At 38.7% G+C, this 17,187-nt stretch overlaps 1 protein-coding gene across 14 annotated transcripts in view; it reads left to right on the forward strand.

Moving 5' to 3' along the window:
- The window catches only part of GRIA4 (glutamate ionotropic receptor AMPA type subunit 4), a 374,556-nt gene that overhangs the window by 138,900 nt on the left and 218,469 nt on the right, over positions 1-17,187 (forward strand). For all 14 annotated transcript variants that reach the window (XM_077893287.1, XM_077893291.1, XM_077893289.1 and 11 more), the window contains exon 4: positions 1,437-1,676. In XM_077893287.1, coding sequence (XP_077749413.1) covers positions 1,437-1,676 — 240 coding nt within the window. The remainder of the gene's footprint in view (positions 1-1,436; positions 1,677-17,187) is intronic.

Genomic DNA, 17,187 nt, shown 5'->3' on the forward strand with positions numbered 1-17,187 from the left:
AAAAACAAAACCCAAAAACAAAAAGCCCCACAAAGTAGCAAATTCAGGTAGATTGTTTATCTTCTTTTCCTTTAGTGCTTTTTATGGGGTTTCCTCTTGTTCTGTTATTTGGAGTATAGTCCTCTGTCTTCTCATTGTGCTCTACCTTTGTGTGTGTTCCAGGGAATCAGGCGAACCTTTGCTAATGTTGAGGGAGTTACCCTCTGGATAGTCCTCCCCTGTGCAGACGCTGTGTGCCTGGTGGCTGCCCTGGGCTGGAGGTCCCAGGGCCACCATGCATGGGGTGGCCGCCGAGGGAGGGCTGCAGGGAAGGTGGGCCCCGCGGCGCTGGTCGGGGGGAGGCGGCAGAAGCTGAAGTGGGTGAGTGGGGTGTCCCTGGGGGGGGCTCCGTGCAGGGCCTGCCCCAGTGAGGCAGGCGGAGCAGGAGATGCACTGGCCGGTGTCTGGGACTCAGGCCTGTTTCATCTTGTCCCCAGGGCTGGGGTTGCCCTGTGGGGGTCACCGTGGTGGGTCCCCTGAGACCCGCTTAGGCCGGGGCCTCTGACTGAGCTCCAGCAGCTTCCCGGCTGCTCAGTGCAGCTCCTGGGCTGGATCGTTTGTATTCTTCTTGCTATTTTGCACTGTGGGTTGTTTTTTCTGTCTGTGCCCGAGGGCATCTGGGGCTAGAGCCAGGGCTGGAGGAGGCAGCAGGCCGGCCGTGGCGCCCGAAACTGTGTTCCCGTCAGCACCAGGCGCTCGCCAGGCGGGTGCAGCGTAAACAGTGGCGCCCGCCAGCCCCGGGCCTGGAGGGCCTCCAGCAGCTCCCCCGCTGCTTGGCAGGGTTCAGGGCCGACGCCTTCCCGCCTTCCCGTGTCCGGGGCTCCACGAATCTGCTCCGGGTCCCCCGCTCACACCCGCTGCCGTCACCGTGGGGCGCTGGGCTTCTGGTGCTACGGCCTCCTCTCCTTCCCTCCTGCCCTCCTGCCCTCCCGACCCCCCCCCCTTCCACCTGTGGTCCCTCCCCACCCTCCCATCCTGCCCTCGGTGGTCCTCCCCTCCTAACCTCCGTGGCCCCCAGGACGCTGTGCGCAGGGCTATCCCTTGGAGGGAGGCGATGCTCTGCAGGTAGGTGTGCACCAAGGGGGAGAGGGGACTGCGGGTCTTGCTGTGCCCCATCTTGCACCAGGACTCCAAACTGGCTTCCTGAGAAAGGAAGCCGAGCTCCTTGTTGCCTTCCTCAGTGCAGGGCCTGCAGCATACACCTAAGAAGGCACTAATTGATTGCACACTTAATCATAAACTTCACTTTTACTCTTTCCTTATGTTACATTCCTGTTGTTCTAAGGATTCTGAGGTCTGTTTGTTTGTGTGTTCTTAGGTTCATGGACTGTAGATGTGCAAGTCAACAGTTTCAGAGTGTGCTCATCATTTGTGTGTGTTTTTTTCTTTTTTTCCAGTCTGTTCCCAGTATTCTAGAGGAGTTTTTGCCATTTTCGGACTCTACGATAAGAGGTCGGTGCACACCTTGACCTCGTTCTGCAGCGCCTTACACATCTCGCTCATCACACCGAGCTTCCCCACAGAGGGGGAGAGCCAGTTTGTGCTGCAGCTCAGGCCTTCTTTGCGGGGAGCGCTCCTGAGCCTGCTGGATCACTATGAATGGAACTGCTTTGTCTTCCTGTATGACACGGACAGGGGTAAGTCACAGCTTCATAGCCACATGAGTAAAACTCTGATTTTTCAGCTCGAAATGGCCTTGCATCACTTCTGTGATTTACGGTAATACTTTGAGCCCTAATGTGACTACAATCAGAAAATAGTCATTGTTTATCATTAGTAATTTTATCTGGACTCTGGAGGAAATTTTCCAATTAAACAAGCCTCAAATGCACAAGGTTGTTCATGGGCAAACCATGCTCTCTGTTACTTAGCCCAAACCAAAGAATTCTATGAAAATTTCCATGAAGATGTTTCAGGAACAATGGGGAAGTAAATACGTCTTTACCTCAAGTGCAGATGATTTAATGTCTTGGAACATCTTTAAAAAGTAGCAGGTTGATTTTTATGTCTACATCTATACAACTTCTATTTTATTAAAAGAAAGAAAGAAAGAAAAAGTAGCAGGTTGAACTATGCCATTGACTTCGAAGTGTAAAACTTTGAGTACTTGAAGCATATTGCCAATGTGGTACAGGTTTAGGTGCTAAGGCTTCTGCTTGTTGGCAGCTGTTCACTTTATCTTTACGTATCAGGCTGTGAAGATTTATAAGTGATACTGTGCAACCCATGCAATGGAAAAATAAGGTGAATAATGTTAGATTATTGATAATCCATTCATTTCTATACATGTTTGAGATTCTTTGACTTTCCAATGTGAGATATAGCTTAAGAAGTTTTTTTTTTTAATTTAGTGACTGAAATCATAGTAACATATTATATTCCAAAATAAAAGCAGGAAACCCCCTGTGGAATTTTGTTTTCAATCTTTTTTTCCTTAAACAGTATGATTTCTGATAAGTTGGAATACAAGTTGAAGCTGACAACATTTTAAGAATATCCTTGAATAGAATTCTATCTGTAAAATGGTAAAATAATAAACACAACACAGTAAACAAGCAAAATAAATCTTTTGAAGATATGATTACCTTCAAAAGTGCAATGCATAATTTCCTATACTCAGAGATTATATGTCATGTAAGATGTCACACCAGTCGTGGTCCTAGTACATTGCTTATATTGGCAATCTTGGTAAATTTCCCTTTCTGTAACATATGCAGATAATTTTTAATATCAGTGTATTTTTACATGGTTGCAGCATGCAATCATTCTCATTTGGAAATACAAGAACCTACTCATATCTCATGATAACATTTTCCAATAGCTAATAATCCAAAACATTCTAGAGAATATAGATTAATGATCATTCTGTTCATTTCTAACTTCTGGAAAAATTTTTAAAGCAAGAGGACACTTAAAATTGAATCATAATGCAACCTAAAACGACAGTGAGATATCACTCCACACCTGTCAGAATGACCAAAATCCACATCACTGACAATACCAAATGCTGGTGAGGATGTGGAGCAACTGGCACTCTCACTTATTGGTGGGAACACAAAATGGTACAGCCACTTCAGAAGACAGTTTGGCCATTTCTTACAAAACTAAATACATATGATCCAGCTATCACACTCATTTGTATTTACCCACCAGAGTTGAAAACTTATGTCCACACAAAATACTTGCACACAGATGTTTAAAGCAGCTTTATTCATAATTGCCAAAACTGGGAAGCAACCAAAATGCCCTTCAATAGATGCATGGATAGATAAACTGTGGTTCATCTAGACAGTGGAATATTGTTCAGAGCTAAAAAGAAATGAGCTATCAATGCATTAAAAAAAACCTGGAGGGACCTTAAGTACACTCTCCTACTAAATGAAAGAAGCCAATCTGAAAAGGCTGCATGTTGTATGATTCCAAATCTATGACGTTCTGGAAAAGGCAAAACTATGGCGATAGTAAAAAGATCAGTGTTTGCTAGAGGTTAAGGGGAAGGAGGAATGAATAGATGAAGCACAGAGGATATTTCAGGCAGTGAATCTATTCACTGTGATCCTGTAATGGTAGCATATTGTTACACATTTGCTCAAATACATGGAATGTCCAGAACCAAGGGTGAAGCCCAGTGTAAGCCATGCACGTTAGGTGATAATGATGTGCCAGTGTAGATTCATCAGTTGTAAAATATGAATGTCAAATGCAAAAAAAAAAATTATACTTCAATAAAATTAACCTAATGTGTTAAAAAAATTGAATCATAATGTTAAGAAACATATACTGGAATCTGGATGAGATGGTTCCTTATGACATAGCTCTGTTCACCACTTTGGGCAGAAGATCCTTATTTTATGGCATCTTGACCTCACAGAAATATCAGTGGGACCTATCTCTTACTTTCTTCTGAGTAAATCAGTCTCTGGCAGGAAGAACTTTATAGGCATTCATGTGTTAGCCTCCCCACAAAACAGGGATTAAAAGTGATGCTTTGCTTCTGTGCTAGTTGGTACTTTCCAGGATCCTCACTCTTGTATGGCACATCAGGTGCTCGAACCCTGAGCCACCTCCCATCACCTCTTTCCAGGGATCTGTCTAGTGTAAACACACGTACTTTGTTATTAAAAGTATATTTTCTTTTCCTGGTTAAATTTCTGCCTCCAGAGACTTAAACTTTTCATAGTACAGGCACGGTTTCTTCTAATAATGGCATCTTGTCATCTTTAACTTACTTATTGCCTTGCAGCACAAAGCCTGCTCTTTTCCTTATTGTCTCCCTGGAATGTAACTGTCCTGTTTTGTTTCGTTTTAATTTTTTAAAAATATGTGTTTATTTATTTATTTATTTATTTATTTATTTATTTATTTAGAGAGTGCATGAGCAGGAGAAGGGGCAGAGGAAGAGAGGGAGAGGGAGAGAGAGAATCTCAAGCAGACTCCCCACTGAGAGAGACCTTGACTTGGGGCTGAATCTCATGACCCTGAGATCATGACCTGAGTGGAAATAAAGAGTTGGATGCTTAACTGACTGAGCTACCCAGGTGCCCTGTAACTGTCATGTTTTTAACCAGTTGAGGCAAGTCACTCTCTGGAATTTCTTAGTTCTCTCCAATAGTTGCTGCAGGATGAACAGCTAGTCCTCTGCATGCTTTCTGTTATAGTCACCCAACCCATCTTCAGAATTGAATAGTAATTGTGTGAATGAAAAAATAGCATCCAGAAGTTGGCTACTTATATTTTGTTATTAAAGTGTGTTTGATATAAAATGTTATATTATAAGACATACTGATTCAACAATTCTGTGCATTACTCAGTGCTCACCACGAAAAGTGTCACCGTATAATGTTATTACAATGTTGAGCCTACTCCTTGTGCTGTCCTGTTCATCACTGTGGCTGCCTGACCCGGTGTATGGGAGTCTGTGGCAGTGTCAAGATGGTTCACCCTACCGTGGCATGATGCTGCTTCCCAGTCTTCTTGGTCTTAGTTAAGTACCCACAAAAGACTGTAATAGTTTCTTCTCCCTTTAAAACTGTTGTGCTCATCTTAAAAGTTTAGGATCACAAGACCAATTTATTTCCTCTTAGACACTGGACTTAAGATTATGTATCACTATCACCAGTGGAGGAATGAATGTCAACTGTGACCATGATTAATTTCTGTCATAAATGTAGTTGGCTAAGAGTCATCCATATTTTCACAACATGCAGAGGAAAGGAGCACATATCAACATTGAGCATAAGGATTTTTTAAAATATACAAAACCAAGTATAAAGAAATAAGATGGTTTAGTATATTTTGGTATATCAGAGGATCACTTTTCTCTGATCCTCTGATATCATAAGCTGTTTATGCAAACATTTTTCATGTTATAACTAACTGCCTCAATATGATCCTGAATTTCTCCACAAACTTGAGTGGAACATCGCTTTCTGGTGCATCAGAAATCATTACTTTGGAATCTGTTATTTCATTGATCCACTCAGTGACTTCTGAAATCTCAACCCCTGAAGTGAAATAATGATCTCATAAAATGCCAGAGCTTCACTCTGTCTTCATGTTGACTCACAGCCCATAGAAGGGAATGATTCTTTATTCCCTGTGGTGTGAGATACAGTCCTGCTCTGCTATGCAGAGCTGTGTGGACCTACCTGTATCTTTGTCCACATCTGTGAGCAAGACAGAAATAGACACAGACAGAAAAGGAGGAAAGTTGAACTGCATTCTTTAAGGCCCCTTCATCCTATCTTTAAGGTTTCTTTATATTTTATATTCCAAATTGTCTGTTCCTTCCCTGGAAATGGTGGGCAGAAAGAGAAGGAGAATAAATAGCATTAGCAACCCCCCTGTCAGGTGACTCCCTGCTGCTTTTCGCTTGACTGCCTCTCAAAGAAGAAAACAGAAGTGTTCATTCATTTATTCATTTAATTTATCCATTTATCATTCCATAAAAATGTATCATTCAGTCTGTCTGTATCAGGCACTTTGATGGGTGTTAAGGATATAAGTATGTTAACTCATTTGTTATGGCTTCATTAGGAAACAGGACCTAAGATTCACATGACAGCCCGGAGCTTGCCTTTGATACATAGCTTGATGTTTTTACAGTTATAATTTGGAACAAACTGGGGATCGCTGGGTGGCTTAGTGGTTTGGTGCCTGCCTTGGTCCCAGGGCGGGATCCTGGAGTCCTGGGATCGAGTCCTGCATTGGGCTCCCTGCATGGAGCCTCCTTTTCCCTCTGCCTGTGTCTCTGCCCCTCTCACCCTCTCCCTCTCTCTCTCTCTGTCTCATGAACAGATAAATAAAGTCTTAAAAAAATAATGATAATAATTTGGAACAAATCTTCGGTCAGATTTTTGAGTTGATACACTTAAGGCTATTAAGTGCCTGAAATGTGGCTTATGAATATGAGGATCTGAATTTTAAAGTTAAATTTTAATTGGTTATTTTAAATAGCTGCATTTGCCTAATGGCTATGCTATGAGACAACACAGTGTGTCTAAACAACGAGCTTGTTGGGAATAACAGATTGTACTCTAGGTGAAACGTCTAAATCTTTCCTCGAACTCATGTAGGAAAAGAACTTTTAAAGAACACCCTATACAGATCCTTTTTATAATCACTTTCACATTGCATTGTGTATATATTTACATATCTTTCTTCACCCAGAAAGAGGTCTTTCACCAATAATTATTATATCTTACTACACTTCTACCTTTTGTGTATAGTGTGCTAACCCCTGATAAGTATGCTATAAACATGAAATGGACTAATGAATTAATCAAGTGAAGTCCTTGACAACTGGTATCAAATAATTTTAGTGCTCTAATAACTAATCATGTAATTCATATTTTACTAATGACACCATATTTTATTTTGTTTTTGATAATACCATATTTTAAAGTCCCAGGTCATAGACTAGTCAAAATGAAAAAATTCTTCTATAGGGGTGGTCCTTGAATTAAATGCAGTTTTCTTACAATGAAAAAATTCTGGAGAAGCCTGAAAAATCACATTACCTCTTTCTCTTCCTGCCCTCAGAACCTAGTGTGGATAGGCAACATGATCCCAAGGAACTGGGAGCCTTAACCTTCCATCACTCATTACCGGTTACGGACTGTGGTAAACTCTCAGCCATCAGTAATGTAGAGGGATGACTGAGCAGATGCCTCCAAGGAATATAGCCTAAGGGCTATATTTATTTTTTATTTTTTAAAACAGTTGCTTATCTGTAGCTCTGGGAGGAAGATCTTTCTTTTCAAGCTCTGACTGAACACATACATTGCCTCAAGATAATGTATATTGTCTCTAAGAACTGTTCCTTCTATTATAAAAAATGCAGCAAGTATGTCTGTAATGACCATGCACAATCAAGGTTAAAGTCCTTGCAGTGCAAAACTTCTGCCAGATGTAAGGTTCACTCAAGGGATGTGTGTTATAGTGTGTTATAGTTCATAACCACATTATAACACGTGACAGTGGGCAGCCCGGATGGCTCAGCGGTTTAGTGCCACCTTCACCCCAGGGCGTGATCCGGGATACCTGGGATCTAGTCCCACATCAGGCTCCCTGCATGGAGCCTGCTTCTCCCTCTGCCTGTGCCTCTGCCTCTGTCTCTCTCTCTCTGTGTCTCTCATGAATAAATAAATAAAATCTTTAAAAAAAAACTAATATGAAATAACACGTGATAGTAGGGCCATGGAAAGCAGAATGTTACTATTTCATACAATGGAAAGCAGTCCTCTGATGTAAATTGGTTATAGTTGAGGCTATGGCAGCACTGCCAATCTCTTACCTGTCCAAACAGAGATAGTTCCAGATTATTTTGATCCTGTAACCCAGATGTTGTCTGTGGAGGACAGTGGAGCACGATGTAAAGTGACCGGGAAGCAGATCCCAGCTGTACCACCGATGACATGTTTGACCTTGCAGAGGTTTCCTAAAATGGCTAGATGTCTGTGACCTACTAGATCACTGAGTTGTGTATGAAGTGCTCACACAGTTCCTGGCATATGGCAAACTGTATATGTTACAGCTATTACCCAGCTGTCATATTACTCATTATTGACAGCATTATTAATGTACTAAAACCATCACAATTTATTCTTAAACTCCAATAGATATTTATCATTTTAATATAATGAATCACAAATCAAAGATATTTGCTTAATATTTTATATTAGGAGACATACACCTTTTTAATACAGGAACATGTCTGAGTGTAAATGCTAAATTGATGGAGAAACAAAACAAAAAAGAATAAATTTGTGATTTCTTGTAGTTCATTTCCTTCTAGACTTCCCTTCCTCTAACTTCTCTTAAAATGCTAGCATTCCCCCTCAGTTCTGTACTCAGCCATCTTGCCTCTGTTAACTTGAATCCGAAGCTGCATATGGCATGTTCCTGATTAGAATGATCTCATGACTTGCATGATACTTCATGTAATGTCCAAATTCCTTAAATGATGCTCTGCAACCCACCTCTTGATTACCGCTCCCAGCTCGTTAGGTATTCCACTTCTGCTGAGCCACCAAACTCCAGTGAAAATGGCCTTTTCAAGATTTTTGAGCACACTGGATGCTTTCACCTGCCTTGACAGCTCTGCACCTACCATTCCCTCAACCTCAAATATTTGGTGCACATCTCTGTTTCCTGCTTTAACTCTTACAACCCATTCTTCAGGTCTGGGCATAATGTCTTTCAAGAAGTTTTTTTCCACATATCTGCCCCCGAGTGATAAACCCCTTCCATGTGCCCCCTTGCACTATATGTTTCCTGCATTAAACATAGTATTCTATTTGTTTAATTCTGTGCCTTTGTCACCAGACTCCTTATGGTCTGTAATAGCAGGGACTTGTCTTGTTCTCTGGGATTCCCTGAACAAGGACTAAACCTGCCATTTAGTCACATTAAATAAATATGAATGAAAGAATCTTAGGGTCTCATCTTCACTGTATTTAGATAGATCTCAGTCCTCACCCATGAACAAGAATCATTTTCATAGTGACCATTGGGTGTCCCATTGTATCTAAAAATCTCAATGCCCAAGAGTGAATCTATCACCTGCCCCCTTAAACTTGCTCCTTTTCATACATTTCTATCCTTACATGCTAGAAAAGGAAGAGACCTTACTCCTTTTTCTCCCTCACGCAGTCATAGCCAATCAGTCATCAATTTTGCCAAATGTGTGCCTCATAGAAATTTGCCAGAAGCAACCCCTCCTCCATGTAAGTGCGTGGAAGGCAGACTTGAGAATAGTACTGGAGCCTCTGCTCAGAAAAATCTTCATTCACCCACATCAACCAGCTTTCTTCCTTGGCTTCAAAGGAAGCCTCAAAAATCCATCTTCCATGTACTTCCCAGGGTTATCTCACATATGTCATTTCTGTGCCTTAGCATCTTCACAAGGATACAGAAATTGTACATTTTAACTACCAAATACTTGTCAGGAAGACTTCACTATGTATTTGGAAAGAAATTTCAGAAGATACCTATGTGATGTCATATTTATAAAGAAAATACCATGGAAGCTGATTTCTTCTTTTTCTTTTTAATCTATTCATGAGAGACACAGAGAGATAGAGAGGCAGAGGAGCCCGCAAGGAGCCTGATGTGAAACTCGATCCTGGATCCCAGGATCATGCCCTGAGTCGCTAAGCCACTTAGGCGTCACTGGAAGCTGATTTCTATCTTGGGTTGTATATCAATAGGAAGAATTTAGGCTTCAAATTATAACAAAAAGAAAATAACATAAGTATGAATATATGTGTATTATGAAGTACACATAACATGGAGCTACTATAAATACCTTCTGTGAAAGCTTCATTATCTTCCTGCAGTCAGACTTCTATTGCTGCTACATCATCCTCAACATTTGGCTTCACTTCAGGGTCCGTGGTGGCTAATAAAGCTCCAGTCAACTGGAAGGTGTGGAGGGGAAATAAAACCACACCACCTCCCTTTACCGTACATGCCATTTTGCACACATAATTACATGTGATTAAGCATGCAATTTTGTGACAAGGTTATGTTGGCTTTCTGTAAATATGCCACAGAATATTACATTTTTTCCTGTTTTCTGAATGATTCTATATAATGGTAAAATTAGCTTGTTCTCAAAAGTTTGATAAAACATGACTTAAAATATTCAAGCATGAGGTCTGAAGAACTTTTCTAAAACATGCTTCAATTTTTTTCATGATTCAGAAGCCTATTCAGATTTTTCATTTATACTTGTGTCACATTTGTTCAGATATATAACATGCATTGATACAAGAAACCTTAATGGATTCTGGCAGGAAATGTATTCTCTGTGATACCAACTCTTTGAAACTTTTTAGAACTTTCTTCATGTTCCAGTACACGTTCAATTTTAATAATATTTCATGTAGTCTTAGCAAGACTATTTACTTCCTTTTTCTTTTAGGGGAATGGTGACCCTGCAACATTCTAAATAATCATTATATGTTGTTGTTTGAATCTTCTCTGTCTTTACTAAATTTCTGATTGCTTGACCTAATTGAGAGATGGAAATTATGGAAATCTCCTACTTTAGTCATAGATCTATCAATTTCTTATAGTACTTCTCCAGTTTTGCTTTATATGTGATACATTTCCACATAAAATTCTTTAAAATTTTTAGTGTTTTCCTCATAAACTGAAACTATTTATACTACATAATAAACCTTGCTCTCCTTAACGATGCTTTCTGTCTTGAGATCTATTTTTTCAACATTAATATAGCTATCCAAGCTTTCTTCTGGCTCATATTTGTCAAGTATATCCTTTGCTATCTTTTTATTTTCAATTTTCCTCTACCCTTACATTTTTGGCATATCTTTTTGGGAGCATAATTGTCATTACACATGGAGTAATTTTCCATGTGTGTTTCATATTTAATTTTCCCCAAACCCAAAAGGTAGGTAGAATTATTATCCTATTTTATTCCTGAGAAAATTAAGACTTAGAGAATTTAATTAATTTACCCAGAGTCACCTGGCAACCAGTAACAGAGCTAGGACGCAACTACTTCTGTTGGTCAACAAACTCTTGCCTTTAGCCACTGTGTTCTACTACATGCCAGGAAAAGTTTATATTACATTCACTGTGGGGGAGGATGATCTCTACTCAGGGTCAGTAAACTCTTTTTGTAAAGAGCCAGGTAGGAGATACTTTAGGCTTTGCAGACCATATGGTGTCTGTCACAACCACTCAACTCTGCTGTGGTAGTGAAAAACAGCCATTGATAATACATAAGGGAAGGACCATGCCTGAATTCTATTAAAACTCTATTTATGGACACTGAAATTTGAATTTCACATCATTTTCATGTGTCACAAAATCCTATTTTTATTTCCCTCTCTCCTTCCAAACATTTAGAAATGTAAAAACCATTCATACCTTACAAGCTATACAAAGGCAGATGGTTGGCCAGATTGGGTCTGTGGGCTGTAGTTTGCAATATGTGTACAGATTGATATATTTTTTAAGTACAATTTTTAAACATTGTACTGTTGTTTAATAGAGTTAACCAGGCTTAAGTTGAAAATTCATTAATGTGTTAGGAGCAGTTCTCCAATTATATGAGTAAAATGGAGTGTTACTACAGACATGTAAGCCAGCACTGCTTCCCAAGATGGCCTTCACTCACAGTCATTTGGGAAATATTATAAAGTATATAGGACATGAACCACATTTGCTTTGATAAATTTTTGTTTAAAATCAAATTAATGCTTTTTCTGGCAATTATGTTCTATGTCTCTAAGAGGTTAACAACTAGAATGACCTGATCTATCACTACATTAGTCAAATCTCCACCCTGTATTGTACTAGTTTGTTTTTGGAAATATGTGTGTGCCACAGATATTTTTGTTTGCTCGGAGCATTTTTTTATATCATAGCTCTACCTGTATGTTGCATGCTAATAGATTGTAGAATAGAAAAACAAATCGGCCTAAAGAGAAGTTTTTGAGATTACTGTCTCAGGACCAGTTGTTGAAACAAATTTAAGGACCAAGTTCCATCGTGTGGTATAGACAAGGGATAGAAGTACAAAATAAAAGTAGAACATGGGTAAATGTCAAGTTCAAAGTGACAGAAGATTCTAATACTCTTTGGGGGTTAACAGAAAGAGTGTGAAGAAATAGGATTTCTTAGAAGAAATAAGAGTGAGATGGAACTGGAGGGTATTATGCTGAGTGAAGTAAGTCAATCAGAGGACAAACATTATATGTTCTCATTCATTTGGGGAATATAAATAATAGTGAAAGGGAATATAAGGGAAGGGAGAAGAAATGTGTGGGAAATATCAGAAAGGGAGACAGAACATAAAGACTCCTAACTCTGGGAAATGAACTAGGGGTGGTGGAAGGGGAGGAGGGCGGAGGGTGGGGGTGAATGGGTGATGGGCACTGAGGGGGGCACTTGACGGGATGAGCACTGGGTGTTATTCTGTATGTTGGTAAATTGAACACCAATAAAAAATAAATTTATTTAAAAAAAAGAAAAACAAAACAACCTGGAATAGAGGTCAGAGAACTATAGCCAGTGGACTACCTGCTTTTGTAAATTAAATTTTGTTGGAACACAAAAAACAACAACAACAAAAAAAAAAAAAAGTGAGAGAAGAGAGCACTCTCAGTACAGCAGGCAGCACAATCCAAGGCTTGAGGGTGAAGAGTCCATGAAGTTTTGCAGATGCTGTGAAGTATGATCTGATTCAAACCTTTGTCACAAGGCATTTAAAGGGAGGTGGAAGAAGAGGCCAGCAATTTCACAAGTTCACTAGGGTTACACGTTGACTTCGTGCCACCATGTATTTACTTAAACTACCTTCCAAACCTCCTAAGAGAGATTGGAACATAACTAGAATAATTAGCCCATGGCAGACAGGATAAGATCTACTGAACAAATAAAATAACACCAGAAGATGTTAGTATCTAGACACAGTAGTTACCATTCTAGAAGAGATTACACTCTTACGGTTTCCCAGAGTTTAAGGGTTTTATTCTGTTTTGATAGGTGCCTGATTAAGATTCATTATATATAATGAATATATATTCTTCCTGTATACAGGAAAACAGCATAAACGCTCATCTTTATAACAGCCTGTAGCTTTAATTAGGAAAGTAAGGAAAATAATTTTGTGAGAGACATTGCTCTGTGGGTCGTTTACATTTTTTCCAACCTTTACTCTGCCCCAATAGATTCCATGTCGTGGGTATTTTAGGTGAGTGCACAATACTCTCACTTCAGTGGCTATCTGTTAGTTCTTTTCTTGTGAATTTTAGAAAAAAAATATTTAAGTTATTTAAGAGGTATGATTCTTCTACTTGTAAAATATTTATATTTTTAAGTAGGCTCCATGCCCAGAGTGGAGACCAAGGGAAGGCTTGAATTCATGACCTTGAGATGAAGACCTGAGCTGAGATCAAGAGTTAGATGCTTACCCAACTGAGCCACTCAGTCACCCCTACTTGTAACATATCTTAAAATGCTCCCAAACACAACCTTAAAAGGCTAATTCAGAAATAGAATAAGAAATTAAAACTAACATTTTGTCACTGATATATTCTAACGAGATTATTTTTCTGTAGTCTCATGTTAAACTTAATTTATATTAAATTCTGTGTACAAGTTTTACCTGAAATGTGTTAGTTGAAGCATTTCAAATACTTCATTTTATAAATTTTGTATTATCTATGTTACACCATCTGTTTTCACTCGAATAATTAGAAAATAAGTGGTATATACAATTAGCATCCAGATGCCCATTAAGTTTAAAAATATTGGTTTAGATAGGAACTGTAGGTTGTGTATTAAGGAGTTGGCATATTTTAAACAGTCAAAATGGCTGCTCAACTGCAATAATAGGTTTGAGAGTGAGTCATGTCCTTCTATATTAAGTGTATATTGTCTTCACATTACTGTAGTTGGGAAAGGCAGGTTGTTTTTAAAGAACAGGGGATAAAAGATTTAAAGGGAATTCATAGTTCTTGAAGGAGCAGTCTTCTTAGTAGCACCTGGACTACAAATTATTGCTTTTTTTTGTTTGTTTGTTTTGTTTTATTTTGTCTAAAAACATGAGAAGAAGGTTTCTTCATACTAGATCCTAGAGACTATTAAAGACATGCAATTGTCAGAACAAAGCCAATACTATCCATTGGGCCAGGTGTTACTAGACCGAAGAGTTCAGCCCCAAGGAGTATGTGACCAGTGATGCCATCAGCCCTCTGTCTATGCAGAGTCTAGGTATGCCCTTGGAGGGAGAAGGCCATTAAAACTGCACAACCCCACCCACCCCCCAAAAAAAACTGCACAACCCTGAAAAGTGGGTTCAAAGAGCATCCCATGTTGGAAAAGGCCGTGATGCAGCTGAATGCAGTACAGACTAACACAGGGCACAGAGTAAAACAGATCATGGAACAGTCAAAATTTTTCTGATCCAACATCGAATAGCACTGATCAGCACTGTAATTCTGTACACAGATGTTTAAATCAAAAAGCATAATTTAAAATAAAATAACAAAAAAATGACAAAAAAAAATAAATAAAATAAAATAAAATAACAATAACAATAATAGAACTGTATCAACAACAATAGGAAGAGTTAAGATGCTGATAGTTAATGTAAATGAGACAAACAGGAATGAGTTAAAAGAAGTGCTGGCACAAGCATATTGCTAAAGAAATGACTGATAAGGATGTGAGCTGCTTCATGGAAACCAGTGTCAAATGGATGGTGCTGAAGAACATAGACAGGACCCAGTCTGAAGATATTGCCTTTGGGCATATCCTAATAAATAGGATTTACCAGTTACCACAGATCATCATGGGTTGGAAGCTTTTCATTCCTAACTTGTAGAACAAGAGTCAGCAAAGTACAGCTGGTGGGCCAAATCTGGCGGACAGCCTTTTATTGCAAGTAAACACAGCCACACGCACTCATTATGTATCCTCTGTGGCTGCTTTCACCCTGCAGTGGCAGAGTTGGATGATTGCCACAGAGACTGTGTGGCCTGCAAAGCCTAAAATATTTACCACCTGACCCTTTACAGAAGCTTGCCAACCCCTGACTTAGAACTTCATTGAAAATTGATTACTTCACAGGATTGTCTTACATAAAGTAGGTATTTAAGTTTGTTTGTTCTATGTATGCTTTCATTGCTACATAAATTAAATTTGCAGAATACAAAAATATCTCTTAAAAAGTATTCATAAACTCAGTAAACATTTGTCAAGTTGATTTCAGGATCTGTGCAAGAATGTGAATATAAATACCATGGAAATAGTATTATAAATCCATCTCATGGACATAGATGCTTTCTGATGATATATTATGTTCCTGAACTAACCAAGTCTTAGTTTTCATATCTTTTGCAATAATGATGAAATATCTCTTTCAGTTACTGAATAAATAGAACTAAAGCCTTTGTTTATTTCCCTCTCTTGAAGATACCCTAGAATCATAGGCCTGATCAAAGCTTCTAATGTAAAGTATCAAAATAGGGATTATGCTAAATGCCAATTGTTCGTTTGCCTTTATGCATAGATATGCCTATGGAAAAACAAAACAAAACTATATCCCAAGCATTTAGAAGTTTTTACTTTTTATATGTATGCATATATTAATATTAATAGAGGGTCTACTGTTCATATATACATATGCATATATAAAATAGTAAATATATATATTTATACATGTGGTAATTGAAGTAAAACTACATGGGTTTTCACTTATATCATATTTAGTTTTTTGTTTTTTTTTTAATTTTTATTTATTTATGATAGTCACACAGAGAGAGAGAGAGAGGCAGAGACACAGGCAGAGAGAGAAGCAGGCTCCATGCACCAGGAGCCCTACGTGGGATTTGATCCTGGGTCTCCAGGATTGCTCCCTAGGCCAAAGGCAGACACCAAACCGCTGCGCTACCCATGAATCCCCAATTTTTTGTTTGTTTTAATCCCACCTTATGATTTATGTTAACCAGGTAAAGGATAAGGACTTTGGAAATTAATCTTGGAACCATTGCAATTTAGCAACAGCACTTTTGAGTTTAGACTTATTTCCAAAATCCTAGTTTGTTCTGTGTATATGGCTTGTTTGGTAACTTGAATACTTACTAACTCAAAAAGTAGATGAAAGGCAGAGACACTGTCATCTCTAAGCTGAATTGTTACCATAGCTTCCTTTTTTAATATTAAATACTTCATATGTAAATATTAACAACATACTACTGCACAAGCAGTGGACTAAATAAGAAATCAAATGGCAAATCAAAATATGTCTCACAGCAAAAGAAAACAATATTCCAAAACCTCCGGGATGCAGCAAAAGCAGATGTTAGAATGAAATTTATGCTATAAATGCTTGTGTTAAGAAAAAGACTTTCAAATAAACATTACACCACAAGGAACTAGAGAAAGAGGAAACTTAGCTGAAATTTAGTAGAGGGAGGAAATAACAAAGGAAAGTCATATAAATAAAATAAAGACCAGAATAAACAATAACATACTATTGAAAGTAATGACCAGTTTTTCCAAAAAATAAACAAAACTGGCAGTAACTACCAAAAATCAGAAAGAAGCCTAAAAGCCAAAATGAGAAATGGAAGAGAAAACAATACAAAAGGTAACCACAGAAATACATAGTGTGATAACAGATTGCTATAAACAATTATATATATTAATAAATTGGATAACAGTTCCTAAAAAATTCACACATTACCATGATTTATTTATTTATTTTAAAGATTTTATTTATTCATTCATGAGAGACACAGAGAGAGAGGCAGAGACACAGACAGAGGGAGAGGCAGGCTCCATGCAGGGGAGTCCGATGCAGGACTCGATCCCAGGACTCCAGGATCACGCCCTGGGCCAAAGGCAGGCAATAAACTGCTGAGCCACCCAGGGATCCCCTCATTACCATATTTAATCATGAACTGTGAATCCCAGAAATAGGAAATCTTTTTAGATCAACATCAAGAATGAAAGGTGAATTAGGAATCGGAAATCCCCCAGCACAGAAGGGCCCAAGACCACTTGGTTTCATTGGTGAATTCTACGAAACATAAAAAAAATAATAATAATGACAATGTTTATCAAAATCTTACAAATAATTGAATAGGGAGAACACATTCAAAATCA

Source organism: Canis aureus, chromosome 3 (assembly GCF_053574225.1).
Source record: "Canis aureus isolate CA01 chromosome 3, VMU_Caureus_v.1.0, whole genome shotgun sequence".
Taxonomy (NCBI): Eukaryota; Metazoa; Chordata; class Mammalia; order Carnivora; family Canidae; genus Canis; species Canis aureus.